The following is a 23,782-nucleotide window of genomic DNA, read 5'->3' as shown; positions in this document are numbered from 1 at the left end:
GTAGCATAGTGGGTAGTGTTGTCTCCTCACAGCAAGATGTTCACCAGTTCGATTCTCGGCTGGGATCCTTCTGTGTGGAGTTTGCATGTCCTCCTTTTGTTTATGTGTGTTTCCTTCAGGTGCTCTGGTTTCCTCCCACATTCCAAAGACATGCAGTAGGTGGATGGGATACTCTAAATTGGGGATAGGTGTGAGTGTGAATGTGTAAGAACTACCATGGCAGGGCTAGCCACCCAGCAGTGTAAACTTTGACTCTAGATGATTGTCACTGTTGAACTGACACCCCACCCCCATGTGCAAAAATGGGGTTATGGATGGATGGATCCTGTGTCATAAACAGTGTTACTTTTATAAAGACAACTATTAAATGTTTTAGTTATGTTAAGTTCATAATTGTTAACATATGCTTAAAATGTAAGGATCAAATTTTCCAAGTCCTAAATTTCTGCAGTTTTTGTAGTTCTAACAGTCAAGATTTAGCTACAGATGTACTTAATATAAATATGAGTACAGTTGCTACACTAAGCCATCTACACTGAAACCAACAACTTACTGTAGACAGTCTGTATTTGACTAATATAGGGAAATGAATGCCTTTCTAATGCAGTCACATTTTAAGTATCCACTCAACTTTTTAACTAATTATCACACACAAAAACAGACTATTATTGACAGCAATAAGCGCACAGTTAAACCTAATGCTTCAAACACATTATGAGTAACATGTAGCTTTATTAAACCATCATAGGGACCTGGCTATAAAGAAGAAAAATGAGTTTAGAGTGTTGTTATTATCGGTGACAACTCTTTATTCTAAGATAACCTAGTTCACATAACATATGTCTGTGATGAACTTCAGCAACCATTTTCCGATATACGGCATGCCATGCATATATAAATAATGCAACACCCAGAACTATAATGTCAACTACATTTTCTCAATTTTATCTGAATCCAGAGAAATAACTGCAGTTTTTTAATATGAATAAGTTTATTTTAGTAAAGTAAGGATGTAAAACATAACAATAAATCATTTTCCAATTTGTGAATTCATATATGGCCCAAAAACAAGAAGATTCACTAATTTCTTTAAAGCACTGTCAGTATCCATTTGCATGTTTAAGACTTTTTTTTTTTAGAGTGATATAACTATTTTCATAAATAGTAGAAAGAATGATCCAGGCTCCTCCAGGTTCACACTCTTTTATTGTAAAACTGAGAATTAAGCACTTTTGTCTCTTAACAACAGAGACTATTTGCTGTGGTGTCTGATCCAAAACCTCATGTTTTGGCCTTAACCACTAAAACTGGGCCTTTACCACTAAAACTGGAATAAAAGGAGAAATGAGGCGCTCAAGGAGGGTCCTAGAAATGTGGGTTCAATTGGTGAAGATCAAAAGGTTAACATGTTATAAAAAATATAAGAATTTACAGTACAGCTTATTAAAATAAGGGGTAATAAACCTGCAGGCCCACTGGTCTTTCTGTGTTGCCACTGACTCACGTTTGGGAACAACTGCAGTGTGCCAGAAGGGTATACCACAGGATAGGATACAGTTGCTGTTAGTCAACTCTTCTATTTCAGAGAGGGGGGTGTGAGGCTGAGCATTGCTTGTATGATCTCTAGTAGGGACCAGGAATGCACAGGCTGCAAATGATAAAGGAATGGGAAGTAACAGGGCATTCTCTGCACATATGCATGCATGCACTGCTTGCAATGATGTCATTCTACACAGCACTCTCTATTAGGGCTCATGACTGGCTACCACAAAGACTTGGCTCAAACAGGGCTCCTCAACTGAGTCTTTACTCTCCAGTTCTAGGACTAAGTAAGGCTCTGCCACCAGTAAGGTCTACCCAGCATAAAGTCACAGCTAAGATCTTCAGTAAGGACCTATGGAGCTGCACAGGAAAAATGGAAGGCGATAGGAAGAAAGCTGGAGGTTAGCAGTGTTAAAGCAGGACATGGGAGAAGGTGCATACAAAAAGGAAACTGCTAACAGATATAGTATTAAAGAAAAAGAAAGACAAAACTGGTGAGAAAATTAAGCTGTAGAGAGTATTACAACTGCATCTGAAGTAAGCTGGGAAAATAATATTAATAATAATGAATTAAATTGTATAAATAATATCACAGCAAATTAAAAAATTAAGCATTATTTTACACAACATTACTGAAAATGTACATCAGAAAGACAGGCAGACAGACAAAGATGTTTTGTCCTATGTACATTAACCACAAATGCAGTAAACAGGATCAATAAAACACATACTTTAAAAGTAAAATAATCATCTATTATTCAATTTGAAACACCCATATATTACCTTCTATGCTTATTAAACACCTGCAACTCACCTATTGAATGTGTTGTCATTATTTCCATCTTGGTCCAGTTTAGAATTCGATTCTTCTTCGCTGTTAATTCAAAATTTGGATTAATCCACCTACAGACTATTATGTTACTTGTCAAAGCTCATATGACAAACATTACTTGTCTCTGCAACTCTAAATCAATGCTATATTTCTATACTATCCAAATGCATTTTTTGAGAATGATTAGGCTTCTTGACTTATCGACTGTTAAGCATTAATATATACATAACTTCCCTACAATTAACAGGCTAGTTGGGACAGACAGGCAGACTGCATAGACTCTCATTCTTTAGTTTCCTATATGTTGTCTTTGTAGTATATACACACGGAAGAAAACCTGATTGCATCCCAAATGGTTCAGATTCGGTTAGAGGGGGAGGGAGATGAGCAGTCATCTTACCCATTCTATGGGTTAAGTGGCGATGTGCTACTGCTACTGCTATGATGCTTGACTGCTGCAGTGAAGCAGGAGTACAGCGCAGATAAAATGGGCCAAGGATGTACGCTTGGCTCTGTCAAGCTGCAGGCACCAGTTACCTTCCAAGGGGAATTACAGATACATGTGAGGAAGGCATAACATTCCATCATGACAGTGAGCATGCATATCAACTGCCTAGAAGTGGGAACTTAGGCTATCATTAGAAAAATCCTCACAGCTGCCCAGATAATGCTCTCCCATGATCAGCTCTTGCCTCAAGTGGGAGCAAATGGGATGACCAGTTGTTGGAGGGCTAATTGTCGGCAGGCAGCATAGATTAAAATTTTAATAATTATATCTGTGTGAAATTACTCACCATAAATATACATGTTTGAAAATGATCACTGTTGCAGGGCATTCATAAGATGGATACTTATTTATTCATCACATTTTTGTAACTGGGTAAGTGGAATGGTCAAGATACCCTTTTCAGCCATGACCTGGGTCCAGAGGGCAGAAATTACAGTATCAGATTATAATATGAGTATCACATCAAGTATTTACATAGACGCAAATATACTTATGACAACAATTATCACAAGAAGGTTTGGACAAAGAAAACGACATGATAATAGTATGAAACAATATTTACAATGAGTAAGTAATTTGAAGGGCAATTTTTAAAATGGGAATATCAAGGCACTTAGTGGTTGAGCATGCAAACAATCATGTTACAAATATTCATTTAACAAATGCACATTTGAACAGTGCATTTATCATCATAGAGGCAGACAGTATACAGTCTATATCAGTCTTCCAACAAGATTTATGAAGGCAGTCAGATGTCCCTAGATGTTACAAGTTTACCCATAATGCTGAGGCTATAAGCAGGAGATCCAATAATAAGAGCGGTGTGTCCAGTACCATTTTCTGTTCATTTGCTGGTACTCTCTGTTGGACAAAGAATGAGTTACTAACAAATGGTCTTGTATACTAACCCAGACTTCTATACTACCTAAAATGTTTTTCATACCAAAACTACAAGGGGGAAATAAACAGTCAATAGTTAACCCTTATTTTCAGCAATTGAATAAATGGGTAAAATAAAAACATTCTAAGGCTTGCGCACACTATCATCTTCATATAGACATGCTCATTGATTTAATGTTAAATGGTTGCAAGCAGTTTCAGGGATGTTGGCAGAAGCTCTTTGTCAAACATCTAGTTATGGTAAGTAGTATTCCACACATGTACAACATCCATCATAAGGACCATTGCTATAGGACTTTCAATACATTAATAGGACAGTGTCAAACTACCCTGAATTGTGGTAGATTATGTCTGCCCTACTCTAGGACTAAGCATTTAGTCTGATTTGTTCAGAAAAAGTGTGAACTCATGTCCACTTAGACAGGCTAATAAATGCCCTGGGCACAGACATTTCTGCTGAAGGCAGCAATGGTTGCAGCTAATGTGGCTGAATATACCCTAACTTGCACACTCCACAGTTTTGCCATCTGCATTTAGCAGAATGCTAGACAGTTTGCAGCCATACTGAAAATGTCTGCCTTGTCACTAGGTATCTTTGCTTGTCTATCATAACAGAAAAAAAAACTAGCCTGTTTCTTTGAAGTCCCTGGTTCTAGTCATAATAATACCTTGTCTCTCTACTTTTAAGGTGTTCAAATCATCTCCTACATGTTCTCAGCCTTCAGATCAAAGATCTGTATTTGGAAAGATAGGCTGAGAGACAATTCAGAAGTTACTAGTGGCAAAAAAGCCTGTTTAGTGTTAGCATGCCCAGTCTTTGTGAAAGATTGTGTAAGGCTCACTGCACACCAGAGTTTGCAGCTCAGAGACATGTCTGGCTGAGGTAGCTGCTCCCAGGAAGACTATTTTAGGATAAGTATTTGAGTTCAGCTGCAGTAACAGGTTCAAAACAGACAGAATCAGCTTTTCCATAACAAAGTTCGTGTCCCAGATAGGGATGTGAAGTATTTAATTTGTTGGAAGTAGCAGGAAGTTTCAATGGGATCAGAGATGTCTGAAGGTGCAAGCCATGACTGGTTCTGTGATTTATTGAAATCGTTAAGACATGGTATACAGAACTGATGGGAAGCACTTAATTTGATTGAAGTTGCCTAAAGCTTCAATGGGATGCAGACAGAGAATGCTGAAGGTGCACGTTAAAAGAAGACTACAGCAAGCCTTGTTTGGGTCTGTGATTTACTGAAACCACTGAGATATGGACCAGGGAAGAGGGTCTGTCCCCCCTTCACACCAGTGTGAGCTCCTTGCGCATTTTGATCAGTAGTCCTCTATGATGGCCTGAACCACTGACACCGGTGAGTGATGTTCACTTTGAACAAAAATGGATTCACTCGGTATTTTCATGTGTAGCTCTCTGCACCAAGTGCAATTTCCCTTAAGAGCACACAGGTAACACACTTCCATCCTGGGGCTGGGTTTTTCTGTCTCTCTCACCAGGCCACAAATAAGACCCCACACTGACTACAGCTACACAGTTGAATCTTCAGCTGAGTGTTCCAAGCCAAGTCCTCCACCATCCTCTCTGTGAAGCCAGTGCTCTGTGTCTCTGCTCCAAGTAGCTGGCACACACACTCTGAGATTTGATTTTCACACACACCTGGGAAAGGCTGGCACAGATTTAACAGCTATGCCCCCCCTCTGCCCAGACTATAAGGTAGATACTGCTACCAGGACACTCCAAAGCCAGCTACTCTAAGGCTCTTACCAGGGTACCCAATTATATTGAGTAAAATTAAAATACAAATGGTAGTGTTTGATCTATGCATCAAGGCTTTTACGACTGGCCACAGTGTCACCAAATAAATATAAGTACTCTCAAGGTTAAAATATTCTCTAAAAGACCAGCCACAATGAAAAGTTTAAATATATTTAATAATAATAAAAGAGCATGAGCATACTAAATATCTGTTTACAATAAACACCAGAGTTTCATTCACAGGAAATATTAAAAATAACACATACGGATAGATTCACACAGATACAGAAAACAGCACTTAACTAATCTCACTATATTTTCCTGACTGATCTAAATAATTACTATTCCCTAGTTCACTTACTAGAGCAAGCCAAGATGGAGCAGGTGAGTAGTCCTTTTCTCATGTTTCATAAACAGACTGCTCTGAGACTTCTCTCTCATCTAGTATTAAAATATCATTTCAGTGCTGTTTTACAGAATGACATTACACCTGGTCATCTGACTCTGGTTCCCACAGTACCCTCATTACTAGAAATTGAACCAGAATCTAGCACATATGTATTATAATACACACACACACACACACACACACACACACACACACACACACACACACACACACACACTCACCTTTGCTAAAATGTATTACAGCATCTGGAAGCTATAAAACTATTTAAAAAATGTCCCCCCTTCCAGGGTAGCAATTAGTTTGCCCCTAAGTGCAATACAGTAGGATTTCTAGTCCTGGTTTTCACAGACATTTTGTTTCTAGCTGCAATCAGAATTGTAAGAGACAATCTTTGTGGCCTAAACCAGGTAATTTAATTTCAAGCTATTTTTCAAAGTTAGCTGGACTGAGGTTAACCTTTTCTGTTTCAGTATCCTCTGTTACAATATACTAATTTCACCAATTACAATACAATCTTACATATAGGTGTATTTCTTTTTTTGTCCAGCAGGACCCACTGTTGGTACATTTTTAACGCAGCTTTCCAAACACATTTTTCAAGACAAGCATCTGTACAAATCAGCTTGATATGCCAATTACATATAATTCTTTACAAAACTCCAAGTAGCTGTGCTGGCATATGTTACACATCCACTGCCCTACTCCTCCAGGCATAACTGGCACTACCTCACATCATCATATCTACAAACGGAGAAAATAGATATCGATAAGATAGCGCTTTGATATCCTTCAAGCTTCAAATTAAGAGATTAAGAAATCTGAAGTTGAACTGCAGCAGTTTCACATCCTGTTGAGTGAAAAACAGCAATATAAAGTAGCAGTCATTAGTCTGTCTGTCAGTTGAGTCATATAGGTGAGCCAAAAAGTACAGTTTTGTACCTACCATAAATGTAGATGTTCGAGGATCCACATTGCTGCAGTCCTAACTATTGGGTAGTCCGCTGTCCAGTCGGCCCGAATACCAAAGTATATGTCAGGGCGCATTAGATTGACGCTCAGTCTTTTCTTGCCCCAGATGTCAGAAGACCCTGAAAAGATAAGGCCAAAAACCAAAAACTCCCAACATATCTACACCAAAATAGATATATATACAAAATATACAAAATTTGCAGAATATAACCTCACCTACACAACCACCCCTAAACACAGAGGGGAAGGAGGGAGGGGTGACTGCAGCAATGTGGATCCTCGAACATCTACATTTATGGTAGGTACAAAACTGTACTATGTTCTTCATTCCACATTGCTGCAGTCCTAACTATTGGGTAGAATCCCAAAGCAGAGGTAAGGGAGGCTGGCAAATCATAAGGAAGCAGGAGCTGATAACATGCCTTGCAAAATAGCCGTGGCAAAACCAGCCCTAGACTTAGAGTAGAGAGGAAGGTGGTAATGCTTAGAGAAAGTATGCACTGAACTCCAAGTAGCTGCCTCCAAAATATCCTTAGTTGCCACCCCTTAAAAAGCTGTTGAAGTGGCAGTAGCCCTAGTGGAATGAGGCCTAATCCCAGCTGGAATCTCCTTGCCATGATGGGAATAACAAAATGCAATGCAAAACCCAATCCACCTAGAAATAGTTTGTTTTGACACAGGCTTGCCCTGAGAACTCAAAGCAAAAGAAACAAACAACTGCTGAGACTGCCTAAAATCCTTAGTCCTGCTCAAATAATAACGCAATTGCCTGTGTACATCTAAAGTGTGCAAAATCTTTTCCCCTTTATTTTGGGGATCTGCATAAAACGTAGGTAAATGAATAGTTTGGTTTAAAGCCACACTAGAAACCACTTTAGGCATAAAGGAAGGATTAGTACGTAATGATACCCTATCCTTATGAAAATCAAAAAAGGCTCAAGCGCCATAAGGGCCTGTAACTCAGAAACCGTTCTTGCAGAAGTAATGGCCAACAAAAAGCAGTCTTCCATGACAAGTATTTCAGTTCAGCAGTAGCTGCAGGCTCAAAAGGTTGTAGAGTAAGTTTCTCCAACACAAAATTGAGATCCCAAGCAGGAGTAGGAGCTGGGGTCTTATATTCTTTGCCCCTCTAAGAAATTGCTTGAACAAAGGATGTGAAAACAATGGTGGGTCACAATCATAGTGAGCTGAAATTGCTGCAGCATGAATCTTAATGGAAGAGAAAGACAAACCTTTGTCCAATAACTCAGTAAGATATTGAAGAGCCACACTCAAATTAGGCTCTGAAATCTCCAAATTATTTGCTGCAGTCCAAAATAAAAATCTCTTCCATTTTTCTGCGTACACTTTCCTTGTACTAGGTCTTCTGGCTTCCATAATCACATTTAAAACTTGTTGAGGAAGTTGAGACCTGCTGTCCTTCAAAACAGAATATTCCAGGCTGTTAGATGAAGAGAGTAAAGCTTGACATTGAGCAGACGACCGTCCTTCTGAGACAACAGATGTGGAATCAAGGGTAAAGGCCATAGAGGCTTCTTTACCAGACTCCTCAGTAATGGGTACCAGTGCTGCCGAGGCCAATCTGGAGCTATTAAAATCATCCTTGGCTTGTCTTGTCTGACCTTTAGAAGCACCTTTGGAAGAAGAGGCAGAGGTGGAAACGCATACACATGAAGATTTTTCCAACTGAAAGAAAGAGCATCCACTTTCCAAGCTGTGTGATGAAACCTCTTTGTGCAAAACTTTGGCAGCTGGTGGTTTAGTGGAGAAGCGAACAGATCTATGTCTGGAGTTCCCCAGGACACTGTCAACTTTTGAAATACATGAAGATCCAGTTTCCACGGGATCCATGATTTGTCTGCTTAACACATCTGCTAAGGAGTTCTGTGCTCGGCAGAAACCTTGCCTGAAGAGTTAGTTGCAAGCTTAGAGCAGTCTCCCAGAAAATCATTGCTTGCCAGCACAATGGGTAAGAATGTGTTCCCCTTGTTTGTTGATGTACCACATGACAGTTGTGTTGTCTGTTAGAATCAACACCTGCCCTGGAAGAAGTAACTCCTTGAAAGCCATTAATGCAAACTGGACTGCTAACATCTCCTTCATGTTGATATGTAGATGCTGTAGTCTGGCAGGCCACTTGTCTTGTATCCACTTTCCATTTAGATGAGCTCCCCAAGCAATGTCTGAGGCATCTGTCGTTAGAATTTGACTGGTCACAGAGAGTCCCTTGTTTAGGTGACATTCCTGAGCCCACCACAAAAATTCCTTTTGAATGCAAGGTATTATTTGAATGACAGTGTCCAAATCCTGGCAGTGCTGTGTCCATACATTTTTGAGATACCATTGTAGCTTCCTCATATGCAGTTTGGCATTGGGAAGCACCAGAATACAAGATGCCATGAACCCTAAGGCTTGAAGGACTGTCCTTGCAGTCAGCCCGGACTGAAGAGATAGTTGATGGAAGTAACTGGAAAGATTCTTTTGTTTGTCCAGGGTTAAAAAGGCCATCTGGGCTGCTGTATTCAGTCTCACACCCAGAAAGCACATGTCTTGAGAGGGTACTAGACTGGACTTTATTTCGCTCACAGAATACCCTAGGCATCTTAGCACTGCTATGACATATTCCAAATGCTGTAGAAGGTCTTCCTTTTCTTGAGCCAGAATCAGGCAATCGTCCAAGTAAGGATAGATTTGAATTCCTTTTAGCCTGAAGTAAGCTATTACTGGAGCCAGAACCTTTGTGAATACTCTGTGTTCAGTAGATAAGCCACAAGGCAATGCAGAGAACTGATAATGAGAATTTCCAGCTCGCAGATACTTTCTGCAACTTAGTCTTATAGGCACATGAAGGTAAGCTTCCTTGAGATCTAAAGTTACCATCCAGTGATCCTTGCCCAGCAGAGGTAAAAGCTGTTGTAACGTCAACATTTTGAACTTGGGAATGTCCAGATAAGTGTTGAGGATAGATAAATCCAAAATTGGTCTCCACGTGTTCCCCTTCTTTGGTACTAGGAACAGGCGAGAATAAAATCCTAGGCCTTTCTGGCACAGGAACCGCTGAATGGCCCCTATTTGGAGTAACTGAGAAATTTGCTTGTGAGCCTCTTGTCTTTGTAGAGGAGGAATGTCTGGCATGCCGTTGTAAGGAGGCAAGGTATGGAAATAAAACCTGTAACCGTGGTGAATGATATCCAGAACCCATTTGTCTTGGGTAATTAAATCCCAATTTTCTTTGAAAAGAGACAGTCTTCCTCCTAGAGGTGCCGCCAGGCGAGAAGGTACTGGCAGCTGAAAAGGCAGGTCATTGGGTCTGCAAGGACTGACCCCTGCCCTCACCAGAAGTCTGAGCAGGTGAACTCCCTGCCCTAGGCCTAAAAGCACCTTGAGCTCTGCCCCTACCACGTCTAGACCTACCCCAGGACTGGGAATCATAAGCAGGATAAGTCCATCCCTTAGCAGGCCAATTTCTACTAAACTTCGGAGGCTGCACCTGCAAAAAATCCTTAACAGTTTGCATAGACTTAGCCTTGTCCTCCATCTTCTTTAAAACTGCTTCCACAGGCGAACCAAACAACACATCAGACTGTAAAGGAGCATCCAAAATCCTTGTCTTAACATGCTCAGCTAAGTTCTGATCTCTCAACCAGGCGTGCCTACGAAGAACAGAACCAGTGGCAGCCACCCTGGAGGAGGCCTGCACAGCATCAAAACCACATTGCAAGGAATGTTTACCCACTTGTTCAGACACATGAACTAAATCCTGCAACTCTTTACACTCAATACCTTCCGCCAGAGCATCCACCTTAGATTTCAACTGTGAAAGAAGATAATTCTGATATTTTAACATGTGAAACTGACAATTCAACGCCCTCATGGTTAAAGTGGAAGAAGTATACACTTTCTTTCCCCATCTATCCAAAGCCCTTGCCTCTTTATCAGGAGGGACAGGATTTTTAACAACTGAGGCCTTCACACCTTTAGGCCCCTGAGAGACAGTTCCGGGTCTGCCCTAGGACTCTTAAAAAGATACTTATGAGCTTCAGGCACCCTATAATACCTATCCGGTTTAACTGGGGCAGGAGGCAAAGAAACCGGATTCAGGGAAGCCTCTGCAAACACATCTTCCACCACATTCAAAACAGGAGGAATAGCTAAAGGCCTGTGCTGGGGTAAAAACAAGAATTCCCTAAGCCTTTTCCTGGAATCAGAGAAATCTTGACCTTCCCATTTAAAATGCTCCCTCATGGAATGCAGAGTCTCTGAAAATGAAAAATCCTCAGGAGGGGAAGCTGAAGGAGTAGAATCCTCCACATCAGAATCAGAATAAGGAGGGTACTCCTGCAAGTCTTCAGCCGAAGACTCAGAAGCCTCCGAGCATTGCTCAAAACTCTCAAACTCAGATTCCACCCTAGGCCTCTTATCAGGAGGGGGCATAGAACCCCTTATCATAGTAATCAAATCCTCTGCCATTTTAAGCATATGTTTCTTAGGCAAAGACCCTGAAGTACTAGGAGAAACCCCCACTGAAGCAAAACTCGGCCTGCCCCTCAAAGAAGCCTTGGAAACAGAAGGGAGGCTCTGACCACCTTAGGAAGAGAGGGAAGAACAGCCACCTGAGAAGCCCCCTCAGCCTGGCCTACTTCCTGAGAGGATACATCCTGTAACAGTAAAGTCTCTCCCTGAGACTCCAAAGAAACACCTGGCAAAACCTCCGGCTCCACTGAGCCCTCTAAAGAACCGGCGTCTGGGACTGTCGGTTCCTCCACTCTAGGCTTTGCTGTTTTGTCCTTGCGTTTTAGAAGCGCCGGAGCATCCGGCGGCATTTTATAATTACAACGCTTCCCAAACACTAACCTGGCACAGTCTAACCTTCTCTTAATAGTGCGTTTGTTAAATCTAGCACAAGAGCGGCATCCAACAACGTCGTGCTCAGGCCCTAAGCAAGGTATACACAAAGTATGGTAATCCCTATGAGGTATCTGTTTCCCACAAGAAATACAGTTATTCACTTTTTCTGACATCCGTTAAATACTGAGGCAAGAAAAACCAAAATATTCCCCAACGGGTACTTAGCCAACTTTGATTCGGTCTGAAACTCTGGCTTCAGAAACTTTCAGAATGCCAACCTGCACTCGCAAAATTGCTTCTGCATCGGACCATGCGGCAAAAAAGACTGAGGATATGACGTCGGTCATGCGCATTAGTACCCTGACGTACTGACGTCAGTCTAATGCGCCCTGACCGACGTCAGCCATATACTTTGGTATTCGGGCCGACTGGACAGCGGACTACCCAATAGTTAGGACTGCAGCAATGTGGAATGAAGAACATCTGTTTTGATCAATCTGGAACTAAAAGAAAGAATTCTGCCATCTGTTCTCTTGCCTTCAGCAACACCTTTGGGGCATTGCAAAGAAGATGCAGGGAAGGTAATAGTCTGATTTGGCCAAGAATATATATTTCATAATTTGACAATCCACATGGGTGCTGTACAACTGCCTACTTCCAGTATTTACGCATCGAATAATGAAGGGATTTAGCCTCGTCAATATGACTAGTTTCCTTTTTTTCTATTGCTCCTGCAGATTTTGAACCTAACAACACAGTGCAATATATCAAATGCACAAGGTTCTCACTTTGATATGAGAGGGGAATAACAGATGCATTCTTGGGCAAATATTTTCAGTGTCCTAGAAAAGGTGGTATTGTCCTGTACCTGTTCATGGGGGGTTGAAAGCTCTCTGCTCATAGGATCTTTTAACAAGATTTTCTGGCTTCATATGTAAATGGGCTGGAGGTGCATGTTGACTTTTGCTGCTAGTTCCCAAATCATTATGGCTACTTTTTGTTTGGGGGGGGGGGACTGTGTGACTTCCTTTCCACCCCTGTTGCTGATGTGTCATATCACTGTGATGTTTATAGGTTCATATATGTATATAGTGGCCATTATAAAACTAGCAGTGCAACTCAAATGTGACCCACAAATTTGATTTATATATGAGTGATTTACTGACTGCCTCTGTCCATCAGAGATATAGGAGTCAGACTAGGAATGAACTTCTGATTACTCCTCTATTGGCTGATACATTTTCTCTTGTACATCCTGGAGCAGAAACTCTGAACTAAGACTTGCTGAAAAAGGGTCTTCAAGACATAATTTCATGTATCTGTTACAGGTCTCTGGTACGGCTCCAGGGAACAAAATGGATTACAAACAGTTGTATGTGTCACATCTGTAATTCTTTGATGATTGCTGGAATCAGTGAGGGCATGCAATCTATAAGTCAAGTGTAAAAACTGTAAACTTTGTTCAAGTAGCATTGCATAATCATCCTGCGTAATCTTGCACCTCTTTTTGAAACTGACAACCAACTTCCAGACTGCTGTCCCCTGGATGTATCATAACTTTCCCTCTGGTATGCATCTTAAAAACAGAAAAACAGATGTAGCATATCCAGTAAAATTATTATATTTGAAACCTTTGTCTCGGCAGTGTATCATATGGGAACTCTAGCATATTTTGTGACACAATTTTATCAAATCTTGAAATGTAGTGAATGCATTGTTGTACATGTGTATTGTTGCATGTAAATGTTATCAGGTGTTACATTTCTCAAACTTTTTATGGTGTTACTGATGTCTTTGGGGTCAAACAACTCACAGTAAAGAGAAAGGACCAGTGCTGTTTGTAAATTAATTTTCTCTGTAAACTGAATTTGTGCACACTCAGAGATATATGTTTAGACAATATGCGGGTAGAACCACAGTCAATATTCCCATGGAAAAAAATGACTCCATTCTGAAACCTAACATGACTAAATACTGATAAACCACAATGCTGAAAACAAATGCCCAAAACAAACATGGGCAAGAACTCAAACTGCTAGCTTTTTTATAGGGGGCAAGCCCCCTACATCCAACAAAAGGGAGCAAGTCCCCTATACCTCTGAACTTATTTATGCAAACTCCACAGTCACACAAACATGACAAGGGGATCAATCTCCTGAAATAAAGCAATGACTGCTGGTGCAGATATGCAAAGTGGCAATGATTTCCAATGACAAACAGTCAAGGGCATTTTGATTCTCCTGAATTTTGAGATTCAGGCAACTGACATTCAGGGAAGAGGAACTCAATGACCTGTACAGAAGCCAAAAATATATATGTTTTATGACCATTTTGAATAATGTTTACTTGTGTGTACAATGTTTGGAATTTTAGACATTTTAGTTGTGCTTGTTTATTGGTGTACAGAAAATATAATTTTTTTTCATTATAAACCTCAGCACACATCATGACAAACAATAATTATCTTATTTTGAGGTTGAAATGTAGCCTTTTAATTTAATTTGTGGGTCTGAAGCTGGAGTAATACTGTTTCCTTAAAATTTAATTTATAAAGCATGGCTCGTATGCTGAATGCCTAGCTAAACCTACAGTCACAAGGAAAGGCTGTATGACAGAAGTAAAACTTAAGAATTCCATCCAGTAATAGGACCATAGTAAATACAATTAAATGACTCAATTATACCTTGTCAATACCCACCTCATGCTGTATTCACCTTTTTAATAAGGGCAAAGCAGGTAATTCTGGGAGTAAACTTATGGGTGCACAGCCAATCATCCAGATTTAATGATGAAACATCCTAGGGTGTTACTTTCTTTAATTTTCAGAACCAAAGGTTCCAAAGGTGGAGTGTGAGTTAGGTAATACATTTGTTCTGTCTCTCTATCGCATTTTGTTTATGTGCTGGTAGAGATTTTAGTTCCTAGTTCTGATATTGGTCAAGTTATTTGACTTGCTATGATAAAACAGATCAGGGAGAATATGGGGTCCATAAATATATGAAGCTTAAGGTACATATGACTCTGCAACAGAGTACAGGGATAGCACTTCAAGCCTTTACTGGTAGCTCACGATGTTTAGGCCAGTAAACTTCCTGGTTATGAACCTCTGGGCCTTTCTTGTTGCTGCACTGTCAACAGAGAGTGTAATTAGAGCTGCAGGGCTGCAGAGAGATTTGATCTTGATGATATACCTTTAGACATTAGTTATGCTAACCAGAAGAAGTTTCTGATTACTGTTCCTATATGGTGGTTGATGGAGAAGGAGAAGGAATTACTGACCCAGGTTTTATGATCCCTGACTAAATTACCTTTTTGTAGTTGGGTATTGGCTGCACTGTATACTGAAAGAAAGCTATTTGTTTAATGTGATGATACTATACTTTTTCACATTATTTTTACCTCTTTCACTGTACATCATTTGTTTACAATGATTACTTCTTGCTGTAATGAGTGGGTATCAGAGACAGAGTGAAAGAGACGGGGGGGGGTATCTGACAATAACCCCCATTTTATGGTTACCTGCAAGCATAATTAACCAATGATCCTGATAACCAGTGTGAAGTCAGAGAAGAAGATGCTGAAAAGGAGGGGTTACTGCATTGGGTGCTGGGGAATACACTAGTGACCTTAATACTTTCTGAGGGGCACCTGTCACCTTAACTATGCGGGTTCTAGCACTGTGGCAGTTGGCTATCCACCTCACCATGTTAACGTTAACAGCTTATTAATGATGCAAGTATGGGCTACAGAATCAAATGCTATGGCAAGATCTAAATCAGCTGTGCCAACATAATGACTGAAGTTTACAGCCTGTTTGACTTTCTCAAAGAAGGTAAGTAAATGTAGTAGGCAGAATCTCCCTTTGAGAAAGCCAAACTGATGTGGGTTTAGCCTGATAAGGTTTTTGATGCCATAGTTTCTGAGGTCATATATAACGCATTCCATGGATTTGCAAATCAGACCATTCAAGCTAATGGGCCTATAATTTCTGGGTTTATATTAGGACTGCCGTTATGCAGGAGTATCACCACTGCAGTTCACCATACTTTGGGGATAAATCCTGTAGCTAAGTTCAGGTTAAGCGTTTTTTAAGTAGTGGTCCCACAGGGGCATGTTTGTCACTATTAATTAAGCATTCAGGTAAATATAAGGCCCCCATGGAAGTTCAGAGGGTTGGGTGTATGGGCTCAGAACATATATTCTGGCATCAATGTCTGGGGGAGACTGGAAAAAGACAGAGACATCTTCTTGCAAGATGGTGTTGCACAGAAGAGAGCAACTAGAACACCATCCTATTGCATTAACCAACACTTGGGATCTTGTGGGCATGTACAAGAAACAGTAGGGCTTAAGAAAAATCCCTGTGAAGGCTGCTTGGATGATGGCTATACTGTGGCAATGTTCTCACCCCACAACAGGGAACAAACAGCTGTTAACAGACACATTTGTGAACTGATGGTTGGTGGGTTTGGAGGAGAAAAACAGCAATAAAACCAAAAATTAAGGTAAAAGCAGTTGAAGGTTGCAGACAGGTCAACAACACAAGATTTAAGTTTGTAGTGAATTTTGATTTAGAATGGTCATGACTATTACAGCCTGAAACCTTCAGTGTTTTAAACATGCATCTCTAAAGTTAGTCTCTTTGCTAATCTAAACGATGGAAGACAGATAACATATCAAACTATGTAAATTAGAACATATATAACACACTTAGGAACCACATAAAAATGTGATATGAAACAATCATAATGTAAGTCCTAAACAATATTGGACAAACATAAAGTATGAAAACCACATAGGAAAAAAAAGCCCAACACCGCATCCATATTCAAAATACACTTCATTTACTTAGCTATCTTACTCCATCCACTAAGCCAAGCTCAACTCAAGTTTGCAATGACATTTCAAATGGCACATTTTATTTGACACAGATGGCACATTTTATTTGACACAGGTCAATGTTAACCATATAAAAATATGTCAAAAACTTAAACCTACCTCTCTTGCTCACAGTTTCTGTCCCACAGAATACCTTCAGCTAGCCTCTGAAGTCATAACTTATCCTATAGTCATATTAATAAATAGGTCTACTGCTGAATGGCATGTACCTCCAGTTTGGAAAACACCCTGCACAACTGCTCTTCATAAATGGGAAACCAAAATAAGTTATCTAACTACAGACCCATTGTCATTCTTTCTCATCACTCTCAAAATATTTGAAAAATGTATCTAAAAACAACTTCACCACCTAAAGAAGAACATTTTTTTTTTAATTTTATTTTCTTTTTGCCACTTTTTCATCTCATCCTTGCTGCTAGACTTCTTGGTGTTAACAAAAAAAAGGGTCTATGCAGAATTAGGAAATTTGCAGGGTACACGGGGACGGGGTATGAAAAGTCTGTTTCATACCATTAACTATTTCCATTTTTTCCTATCAACACATTATCAGTGAGATGACCAGACAAAGTCTCTAAACATTTCATGGGCCATGTTCTAGTTAATTCTTTATGTCCTCTAGGTAAAAGATGATTTCTGAGACAGGCACATTTTCTAATAGTAAATGCAGCATGAATAAATCAGGCACAATGTTTGGGGGGTGTCTTATATGGAATGGACAGCAACTTCAGAAGCATGTCCTTACTACCTAAAATGGATCACCAACTTTTTCCAAAATGAAACCTAAGTGTCAGTTAGTTATTATCCCAAATAGGATAAAAGAGATATTCATCCTCCTACTAACACTTCTGAAGAGAAGAGAGTATTTTTTTCTGGTGCTGACCAGAAGAAGAGTCACAGATGGGTCAACTTTGAAATTCATTATGAAATCTTGCAGATCAGCAGTATACCCCTCCACAATCAATGCGCTTTCTTAGGGACTGGAGGCGGTATATCCAAAGTTTTGGCTACAGCGAGTGTCAAACCCTAGAAAGACTTTTTAAGAGGTGTTAACAGTCCAAGGCTGTTGTGCTTTTAGATCTCAGTGATTTATAATGTGAAGATGTACAAGTTTATGAGATAAGCCAGTACTTTGACCTTAATCAGCTTCTTAATGAGCTTCAAAGTCTTGCACTCACTGGCTGCTGGGGCAGGTATTGGCATTCTTGTCACCAATTAAAGGATAAAACATGTTATCAGAAAATTAAAGGCTGTATCCTTTATACCTCATCTATAAATCTCTTTTACCAAAGCCATGTTTCCTCCAGAGGAAATTTACCATAACACAGATTATTTAATAGTAAAGAGGAAAAACGTAGTTTATCAAACGTTACCTGGTAGCATCTGTCATCAATGAATTAACTGCATTCCAAGATTCTCTAAGGCGTTTCAGCTCAACTTCTATGTGTGCAGCCCCATCAGAAGAAGTGGTGCTCATAACAGTGTGTCCCAAGACTTCAGTCTGATGTAGCTTCATAGTTCTGTCAGAAAACTCTGTTAACAGCATCTGGGATACAAAAAAGTCACCAAAACAAGCAAATAATTCAATATGATATACAAACATGCAGGAGTTTGTGCAAGACAGCATAAAATGTGTATAGCTATCACTATTTTGTCAGCTCAAATGCATGTTATCCAAATATTTTAATAACAAATAATAGAGTGTAATGGACTCTGAGCTGATGAAAGTACAGTTGTGTACACTTACCATAAATGTAGATGTTTGTGTGTATTCACTGTTGCAGTCATCACATTTGGGTTATCCTGCCAGGGGTAGCCCTCAGTCAGCCCGAATACCAGAGGCTTAGTATTTCTGCATCGGTTGCTGTCACTCCAGGACTGATGTCAGGTCATCAGTGGTATAAAATCAGGCAGCTGACGCCATTACATCAGTTTTTTTGTCCTAACTGTCAGGAGCCCCCAGATAGGGAACTAGGTTATGGTGGAAGAACACCAACAGTAGAAAGTGAATACCAAAAATTCCCTGTAAGGGCAGGAAGAGAGAGAGAGAAAGAGAGAGAGAGAGAGAGAGAGAGCGAGACAGAGAGAGAGAGAGAGACAAGGGGGGATGGAGGGGGGAACCAGGTCTGCAACAGTGAATACATTCGAACATCTACATTTATGGTAAGCGTACACAACTGTACTATGTTCTTCGTGTTTCACTGTTGCAGTCATCACATTTGGGTTGATTCCCAAAGCTGAAGAAAAGGGTGGAGGCATTCAAGAAGACTGGGGGCAGGCTAGGATGCCCTGCAAGACTGCAGTGGCAAAGCCTGTCCTGGATTTGGAGAAGATAGGCAGGTGGTAATGCTTGGTGAAGGTATGAACAGATGTCCATGTTGCAGCCTCCAGGATGTCCCTGATGAGAACCCCTCTGAGAAAAGCTGCAGAGGTGCAGGTTGCCCTGGTGGAATGTGTCCTGACGTGCAGTTTCCTGTACTGTTTGTAGCAGAAAGAAATTGATGCAGTGTGCTATCCATCTGGAGATTGTTTGGATATGGCCTTGCCCTCTGCCCCTGCTGCGAAGCTGACTAGCAATTGATCAGTTTTTCTAAAAGATTTAGTCCTGTTCAGATAGAATCTGAGCTGTCTGTGCACATCTAGAGAGTGCAGAATCTTTTCCCCCTTGTTTTGTGGGTTAGAGAAAAAGGTAGGCAAATGAATGGATTGGTTGAGAGCCACACTGGACACCACTTTAGGCATGAAGGATGGGTTAGTCCTGAGGGAGACCCTCTCAGCATGGAAAATGATGAGGGGCACTACAGCCATGAGTGCTTGCAGCACTGACGCTCTTCTAGCTGAAGTGATGGCAGAAGCAAGGCTGTCTTCCAAGAGAGGAATTTTAACTCTTCTGAAGTTGCAGGTTCAAAGGGGGGAAGGGTGAGCTTTTCCAACGCAAAGTTAAGGACCCAAGCTGAGGTAGGAGCTCTTCTGGGTAGACTTAAGTTGTTAACCCCTCTTAGGAACTGTTTGATGAGAGGGTGTGAGAAGAGAACTGGCTCTGTGCTGTAATGAGCAGAGATGGCAGAGCCATGAATTTTAATAGAAGAGAAGGACAGACCCTTGTGTAGTAGGTCTGCTAGGTAATCCGGGATATGAGGTAGGGAGGCTGTGCCGTTCCGGCTCCCTTAGTCTGGATCCAGGTGCAAAACCTTTTCCACTTGTCAGCACAGGACTTTCTAGTACTGAGGCATCTGGCCTCACGTATAACATCTAGGACTTGTTTGCTTAGGCTGGCAGCTTGAGGAGAGGTCAGGGAATAAGCCAGGCTGCCAGGTTGAGGATCTGCAATTGGGGATGCATGAATTCTCCATTCCTCTGGGTCAGGAGTGTTGGGATCTGAGGTAGGTGTCATGATGGCAGGGGTGATAGGCTGCATAGCAGTGGGTACCAGTGCTGGCATGGCCAGTCTGGGACAATCAGGACTGCCCTCGGTTTTATCTCCCTTATTTTGAGCAGTACCCTTGAAATCAGTGGTAGAGGGGGAAATGCATGGACCAAGATGTTTACCCACTGGAAGGATAGAGCATCCAATTTCCAGGCCTTGCTGTGAGGTTCCCTGGTGCAGAATTTGCTGAGTTGATGATTGGAGTAGGAGGCAAAGAGGTCCACCTTCAGGGTGTCCCATTTCTGGGTTACAAGGGTGAAGATTCTGTGGTCTAGCTGCCACTCATGTAAGTCTAGCAGGTTTCTGCCTAAGTTGTCTGCCAGGGAGTTTAGGCAGCTTGGCAGGAATTGTGCTAGCAGGTGTAGTTGCATGGCTGAGGCCATGTGCCAAAGGGTTATGGCGAACCTGCAGAGAAGATAAGAGTGAGTCCCTCCCTGCTTGTTGATATACTGTGTCACTGTGGTGCTGTCTGTTTTGATCAGTAGAGGCCCCAAGGAGAGTAGGGGTCTAAAAGCTGTCAGGGTGTGCTGAACAGCTAGCATCTCTTTTTGGTTGTTTCCAGGTCCTGAGAGTGTTGACACCAAAGGCTTTTTCAGTATCACTGTAGTTTCCTCATATGCAGTCTGGCAAATGGAATGAGTAGAATGCAGGAGGCCATGAACCCTAGAGCTTGCAGGATTTTCCTTGCGAATAACTGGGTTCTGGTGGCTAGTTGAGAGAAGTAGCTTGTCGGGTAGGCTTGTTTTTCTGGAGTAAGGAATACCATCTGGGATGCTGTGTCCAGGCTCACTCCCAGGAATACAATTTTTTGTGTAGGGACTAGTTTTGATTTCTTTTCGTTGATAGTATACACCCCAGGGAGGTTAGGAGGTCCTTTACAATGGTCAGGTGCTGTAACTGCTTTTCCTGACTGTCTGCCTGAATCAGGCAGTCATCTAAGTAGGGGTAAATTTGAATATTTCTTTGTCTGCAAAAGGCAATGGCTGGAGCCAGGCATTTTGTGAAAACTCTGGGAGCAGAGGATAAGCCAAAGGGAAGCACATAAAACTGAAAGATCCTGCCCTGAAATGTAGATATTTCCTGCAAGATTCCCTGATTGGGATGTGTAGGTAGGCCTCTTTTAGATCTAAGGTGGATAACCAAGCATCCTTGGAAAGCATAGGAAGAAGCTGCTGTATGGTGAGCATTTTGAATTTTGGTCTCACCAGAAAGGTGTTTAGAATGGATAGATCGAGGATTGGGCACCAGGTGCCCTTTTTTCTGGGTACCAGGAAGAGTCTGGAATAGAAACCTTGGCCTATCTGTTCTGCAGGAACATGCTGTATTGCCCTCATGGAAAGCAGGGAAAGGACTTGTTTTTTGGCCTCTGCCCACTGGTTTGGAGGATGATCTGGGAATGCTTTTGGGGTTGGCAGTGTGTGGAAATAAAATTTGTATCCCTGGGACACTGTGTTGAGGACCCATTGGTCGTTGGTAATAGAGGTCCAGTTGCTTGCATGGAAGGAGAGTTTTTCCTCCTAGGGGCACAAGCAGGTGGGCAAAGGTAAGGGGTGGAAGTGTAAAGTCATTGTGAGTTCTTACCATAAGGGGGTGGCTTTGCACTCCCTGTTTTTGAAGAGGAGGAACTCCATTGCTTAGACCTCTGCATTCCCTGGGGCTGCTGTCTGGGGGGTCTACTTCTCCTGGGTCTGGGCTGAGCTGGCCTGGAGGGGGCAGGAAAGAATCAGTGCTTTGGGGGCAATGTCTACTGAACCTCAGAGGCTGGACCTCTAAGACGTCTTTAACTGTCTGCATAGATTTAGCTTTTTCTTCCATCTTTTTTAAGACCTCGTCTGCCTTGGTGCCAAATATATTGTTTTTGTTCAATGGTGCTTCCAATAAATTGTATTTGACATGGTCTGGCAAGATCTGTTCCTTAAGCCAAGCATGCCTTTTAAGGACAGAACCAGTGACTGCTGCCCTGCAAGATGTTTCTAGGGCATCAAAGCCACATTGTAAGGTGTGCTTAGTAACTTGACTTGCAGAATACATAAGCTCTTGAAATTTTCTGCACGAGCAGGAAAGGAAGATATTTTTTGTTTGAGAAGTTCCATGGTATGCTGCTGATAATTCAGCATGTGGAGCTGACAATTTAATGCTCTAATAGCAAGAGTAGCAGAGGTGTATACTTTTTTACCCCATCTGTCTAAAGCTCGGGAATCCCTGTCTGAGGGGGTGGGATTCTTAGCTGAGATTGCTTTAATTCCTTTAGGTCCTTCAGAGATGACCTCTGAGTCAGCAGCAGGATTTTTGAAAAGGAGTTTGTGAGAGTCGGGGACTCTGTCGTACCTGTCAGGTTTCCTGGGAGCAGAAGGAAGGGTGCCAGGAGTCAAACTGGATTCCATAAAACATCATCCACAACATCCAAGACAGGAGGAATGGCCAAAGGTCTGTGTTGTGGTAAATCTAGGAATTCCTCTGCTCTTTTTTGACTGAGGATAGTCTTGACATTCCCATTGGAAATTCTCCCTTAAAATCTGAAGGGTTTCCCCAATTGAAAAATCCTTGGGTGGAGAGGCAGAAGGAAAGGATTCCTCTGCATCAGAATCCTCATAAGCAGAGAGGGGTTGAATGTCTTCATATTCAGAAGCATAACAGTCATCAGACCCCTGTTCAGATAAAACTACTGGGGACAAGTCTCTTTTTCTTTTGGAAGGGGTAGCCTGGCTTCCCCTAATAGGCATAATAAGGTCTTCCACCATTTTAAGCATTTGAGATTGAGGCAAAGAAGCAGGTGCCTGAGCTTGGGTCATCAGTTTTTTTGGGCGTAGTTCATAGCCTGGGCCTTAGAAACTTGGTAGTTTTAGAATGAAATGAAGACGCAAAAGAAGTCATCAGTCTATGTCGAGTATTGGTAGTGCAAAGTACTTCCTCGGAAGACGGTGCCTGCTGAGCAGCTACGGACCCATCCAAGGTAGAGACATCCGCATGATCCTTAGTCGAAGAAGAGTCTCTAGGCATACTGGACTCCAAAAGGGTCTCAGTAGTAGCCTGCGAATCCACAGAAGCGGGCATCAGGGGCTGCAAAAGCACCTCACTGAGGACTGGAGAACTGATGATTAGCTTAGCGGAAGCGTCGGCAGCAGTTTTGGACCTGTGCGGTCTGTCTCTGTCTTTATCCTTAATTTTTTTTGGAAGATTGGCAGTTAGATGGCTTACCAAAGCCATATTGGAATTCAAGGATTGACAGCGAAAATATCTAGCTACAATAAGGGCCCTACAACATACAGTTTGGGCTTGGAACAAAGCACAAAAGTGACAGCGAAGGATGTCGTGGTCTGGGCTTAAACAGGTGATGCAGTAAGAATGGAAGTCTCGGTGTGGTATTTGCTTTCCACAGGCGAGACAATTGTTAACTTTTTCTAACATCAGTTAGAGCAAGAAAAAAGGATCCCCATTGGGGTACTTAGCTTTAGAAGACTTCAACTTCAATTCGGAAATGAAATCTCAGGTAGCGGCTGACCGGCACTCATGTGGACTGCTTCTGCTTTGGGCTCCTTGGCAAGAAAGAATGATGTAATGGTGTCTGCTGCCTGATTTTTATACCACTGATTACCTGACGTCAGTCCTGGAGCGACAGCAACCGATGCAGAAATACTAAGCCTCTGGTATTCGGGCCGACTGAGGGCTACCCCTGGCAGGATAACCCAAATGTG

At 41.6% G+C, this 23,782-nt stretch overlaps 1 protein-coding gene across 6 annotated transcripts in view; it reads right to left on the bottom strand.

Annotated features, from left to right (window-relative positions):
* SYNE3 (spectrin repeat containing nuclear envelope family member 3) overlaps nt 1-23,782 on the bottom strand; it is a 1,238,698-nt gene that overhangs the window by 471,725 nt on the left and 743,191 nt on the right. For 5 of the 6 annotated variants that reach the window (XM_044074612.1, XM_044074615.1, XM_044074614.1 and 2 more), the window contains exons 13-14: nt 18,034-18,206; nt 2,357-2,416 (exon numbers count right to left, since the gene is read on the bottom strand). In XM_044074612.1, the coding sequence (XP_043930547.1) occupies nt 2,357-2,416; nt 18,034-18,206 (233 nt within the window). The remainder of the gene's footprint in view (nt 1-2,356; nt 2,417-18,033; nt 18,207-23,782) is intronic. The other variant, XM_044074616.1, reaches the window with a different exon arrangement.

This window comes from Protopterus annectens, chromosome 6.part0 (genome assembly GCF_019279795.1).
Source record: "Protopterus annectens isolate FY-2018-M chromosome 6.part0, PAN1.0, whole genome shotgun sequence".
Classification (NCBI taxonomy): Eukaryota; Metazoa; Chordata; order Ceratodontiformes; family Protopteridae; genus Protopterus; species Protopterus annectens.
This window is presented reverse-complemented; position numbering and strand designations above follow the sequence as displayed.